The sequence below is a fragment of the Primulina tabacum genome, chromosome 1 (genome assembly GCF_025594145.1).
Source record: "Primulina tabacum isolate GXHZ01 chromosome 1, ASM2559414v2, whole genome shotgun sequence".
NCBI classification, from domain to species: Eukaryota; Viridiplantae; Streptophyta; class Magnoliopsida; order Lamiales; family Gesneriaceae; genus Primulina; species Primulina tabacum.
This window is the reverse complement of record NC_134550.1, coordinates 45,964,819-45,969,231: the sequence shown is the minus strand read 5'-3', so window position 1 is coordinate 45,969,231 and position 4,413 is coordinate 45,964,819. Positions and strand designations below refer to the sequence as shown.

General features: G+C 35.8%; 1 protein-coding gene across 1 annotated transcript; it reads left to right on the top strand.

Moving 5' to 3' along the window:
- The first annotated feature begins 1,308 nt into the window (after positions 1–1,308).
- LOC142544775 (ethylene-response factor C3-like) lies at positions 1,309–2,242 on the top strand. Its single transcript, XM_075651816.1, has one exon. It carries the CDS (start codon positions 1,382–1,384, stop codon positions 2,081–2,083), a length of 702 nt encoding a protein of 233 aa, XP_075507931.1. The 5' UTR covers positions 1,309–1,381; the 3' UTR covers positions 2,084–2,242.
- Positions 2,243–4,413: the final 2,171 nt, after the last annotated feature.

Here is a 4,413-nt window from a genome sequence, read left to right as displayed (position 1 = left end):
GACATGTCAGAACAATAGGGTATAATCAACCACCCTATTATAATTAATGCTCTCACACGAAGAACGAGGTCATCATTGAATCCTCTACTATAAATATCAGGTTTTTTACTGGCATTTACTATCTTTTCAGATATTAATTCACATTTAATACTCTCATTTGCTACACAACAATTATCACAGCCATCACTTGGCTACATTGGTTTTGTTGCTCGAGTGCCCTGCTGACTTAAGCATCGGAGTGACCACGTCGGACTCCCCTCCGGCGCCCATTCACGTGGTTATTTTCTTATTCGCAGATCCTTCAGAGAGCTCGATAGTTTACAATCCAAGTCCAGCATCTAACTCTTATTTCCTCCAATATCCTGATAGTTTACCCGGCAGAGTTCCTGACCCGACTCGTCCGTTTCGCCCGGGTTGCATCACATATAATAGAGAAACATGACTTTGATAGCACTCTTGGAGTATCGTTTTCTCGCACCCAAGTAGAAGCGGAAGTTTAAAAAAAATTATTTTAATGTTCAAAACATTCCTTAGGCGTCACACGATTTACTCGACTCATAGAGTATTTTAGAATAGTTTACCTTTTTGTATATAACGTCGGCTTCAACTATTCCGGATTTTAAGTTGATATAGACCTTATTGTAAATTCCTACAAACGGATCTTTCTGCTTCTTCAATCGTCTAATCAGAGCTACGATCATAAACTGTATTCCTTGTCTATATCACATTAGAGTTCTAAATGAAATTTGCGTCGAGAGTTAATCGTCAGAATTTCTACAGCGGTGCAGTGGCGTCACGGAGGCAACGGGGCAGAGTAGTGGAGTGGCGGCCGTGTGCTTCCTTGAGGAGGGTGGTTGATTATTTTCTTAAGTAGAGAGACTGATATTTTTATTAACTTATTTGGCAAAAAATTTACAATTTTTCGGTGAAGGTAAATTAAAAACTAAATTGAGGACTTTTACTATTAATACCATAAACAACAAATCTTGTAAAGAATTCCAAATCGGCTGACATGTCTCAACATTAATAAAACAACCTCGGCCATGTCTCCCAAATATTCATTTTTTTTCCTATTATATTTAATTTAATACATGTATTTATGTAAGAGCTAGTGGGACCCCCGCCGCCGTACGTCATCCCTATTCCCTACTGTTTTGACTCACGTGCCAATATGCTACATTGCCAAAAACATCCCTCGTACCCAATTTTCATCTAAAAAATTTCACCCTCGTAAAATATTTAAATAAAATATTTAATGATTAATAAAATATTTTATGAAATAAATCCAGTTTTCCATGGGTATAAATCCCCGAGTGTTGAAACATATTCGCCAAACTTTACTCCAACAAGGAAGAACAACCTTAAAATCAATCCAACGACAATGGATTCTTCCATCTTCCAATACCAATACCAATTTCAATACCCCTTATCAGAATACTCCCCGGAATGTTCACTAGATTCCCCCAATTCCCTTTCCATGGAGTTCCATGATTTTTCTCTCCCGTTCAACATGAATGATTCTGAAGAAATGCTCCTGTTCGGAGTTCTGGCAGAGGGCGTCAAGGAATCCTCTGAGTCAAACTCGAATTCATCATGTAAGGAAGAAGAGGTGGATTCCCATGTCAAGAGGGTCGCAGAAGACAAGAAGGAGAAGTCCTACAGAGGTGTCAGGAAGCGGCCGTGGGGGAAGTACGCGGCGGAGATAAGGGACTCGACGAGGAACGGCGTCCGTGTCTGGCTGGGTACTTTCGACAGCGCGGAGGCCGCCGCCTTGGCTTATGACCAAGCTGCATTCTCCACGAGGGGTTGCGCGGCGGTGCTGAACTTCCCGGTGGAGAGGGTGAAGGAGTCTCTCCAAGAAATGAAGTGCGGGATGGAGGAGGGGTGTTCGCCGGTGATTGCTCTGAAGAAGAAGCATTCGACGAGGAAGAAGAAATCAGGGGTAAGTAGTAACAAGATCTGCAAGAATCAAGAAGTGGGAAATGTGATGGTTTTAGAGGATTTGGGGGCAGAATATCTAGAGCAACTTTTGAGCTGTTCATATTCTTCTTCATCATCCTCTTCACAAAACATCTCAATTTGATTATTTTTGTTTTTTTTTTTGGGATTGCACCTTAAATTTTGATTCCTCTTTTGTCGAATCTTCAAATGTTTATTATTTTAGATGTTGTAATAACACACCACCTCAACTAAATTGAGAGTGAGGTTTGACATTAAAGTTTATATACAATATATATATATATGTATGTGTGCCAATTAACAAGTTCTTAGTTCGTTTCAATGTATTGGTGATTAAAATCACAAAAAACTTATTGAATTATTTTTGATTTAGAATGAGAGGTGAAGGAATATCAATACAAAATAAGATGACTCGAGGTGGGGTTTAATTTATTTGATGCTATACAACAACTTGCTCCGTAATGAATAATGAAATTATATCCATTTGTGTCATAGCGAGAAAATGATGGGATACCAAATCAAAAGTCAGCACACATGAGCTCTATGTCCTAGAGTTTGATTTTCTGGACATTAATTATCTTATCCTAAAGATCGTGTAATATTATATATCCTGTCTTTTTTTTTTTAATTATTATTTGTAAAAAAATTTGTCGAAGTGAAATTACTTGATGAATCAAGATCATGCATCCTATAATGTGCTAGCTTTACTGAGACAAAAAGGTTAAAGCAAAACGGTGGGGGCAACGGCTATCGTTCATGCAGGGTGGAAAGCCAAAATGATTAAAAATCTCGTTCCCGGCCCCTTCATTGGATCTCTACTTGTTAACTATAAGCCAAAGTTATAACTTTTCAAATCGTTCCATGGATTATTGCTTTCTTGAAGTAAATTTTTTTTTTTGAAAGGAAGTAAATTTAATTTTGGAACTTACTTATTCAAAAAACTATAAGTTGCTGGGGGAGAAAAAAAAAGAAGAAAGTTACGAAGAAATAACCTAAGCCAACTTTTATGAGCAAACACAAGCCTGTATCATCCAAGCCCATCACGTTAACGGCTCACTTCTTTATTTCTTCTTGAGAATTTCATAAACTAGCCAGGTACATAATATTAAAATTTGTAAGTATGAGTATTTAAATAATTATTTATAAGTATTGATATAATGAATATATTTAATTATTATATAATTTTTTTATAAGTTTGATATCATATTCAAATAAAGATAATAATACTATTGTCAAATTGAATTATTTATCATTACATTTAATATATTGATGGAGTGAAACTTTTACTAATAAAAAATATTAAAAAATCTTATATTATTTGGCTCAAACTAAATCGCTAAACTTTTTGTTAAGATAAAATTTAAAGGAGTAGGGTTAGGGTTTAGTTGTTTAGTGTTTAAGTTAATATAATTATACACTAGTGAGCCAATAATAATAATTAAAAGAGTTAAAAGGGTTTTGGGCCTATTAAGCAATAAAATAAACTCATCAAGCCCAATAACACTCCCGAATAATATTTCGTTTAAGTACAGTTTTTGAAAATATTGTCTGAACCCTCAAAAAGTCCACCGACTCGCTAAAATATGCGTACCGTTTTAAAACATGAGTCGACGAGTAAAAATACCCCGACATGCCCAACTTGGAAAATCTCACTTAATTACACCATATATTAAATAATTTAAAATAATTATTTAATAAAAACATTTTTCCTTAATTGTTCCCGGTCTTCGTTCCTCATTCGAGTGTGAAATACTGCTAAAAACCTTATATCATGCAATCTTAATGAACCAAGAATTAAATATATATTCATGTTAAAATCATGAAATAATGCGTTAAAAATAAATTAGTTAAAATATATAAGAAATTTGATAATTTGCATGCATGTGGTTCACGTGGATCTTCAAATTTTTGGGACGTTACATTTGTCTTTCAGATTTTCAATCTCATTAGCTGCCAACTTCTGAATTGTCATGAATTGAGTAATAGTAGAACTAATGCCAGTTAGATTTTCTAAAATGTTGTCCAATGTAGAATCATCTTGAATTTCGAATTCAGGGGACTCAGGATTGTGAGGAGCTTCCTTTCCAGAAGATATGACCAAAGAAGTGCCAAGTCCTGCCTCTTGTGAACTTCCAATCAACATCTGTGTTCCTCGGGTTCTCGAGTCATTTTAGGCTCAACTGGAGTAGTCTTGACTAAATAAGTGTCAACTGAAGGAGTCTGAGTTGATGTAAAAATGTGTTCTTGAGGAGTGACTGCAACCATCTCTTGTGCAACTGGTTGGTCCTGGCCAACTGTTGCAGCAGTTACAATCTTTGTTTCAGTTCATTGACCTTCAGTTTGGTCTGCCATTGTAATGAATTCTTCGGCGACCACTTGGTTTAGAGTAATCTGACCTATTATGGGTTTAGATATAAAGAAGCTTTCAAGAATTCTCATTTGTGGAATTTAAGC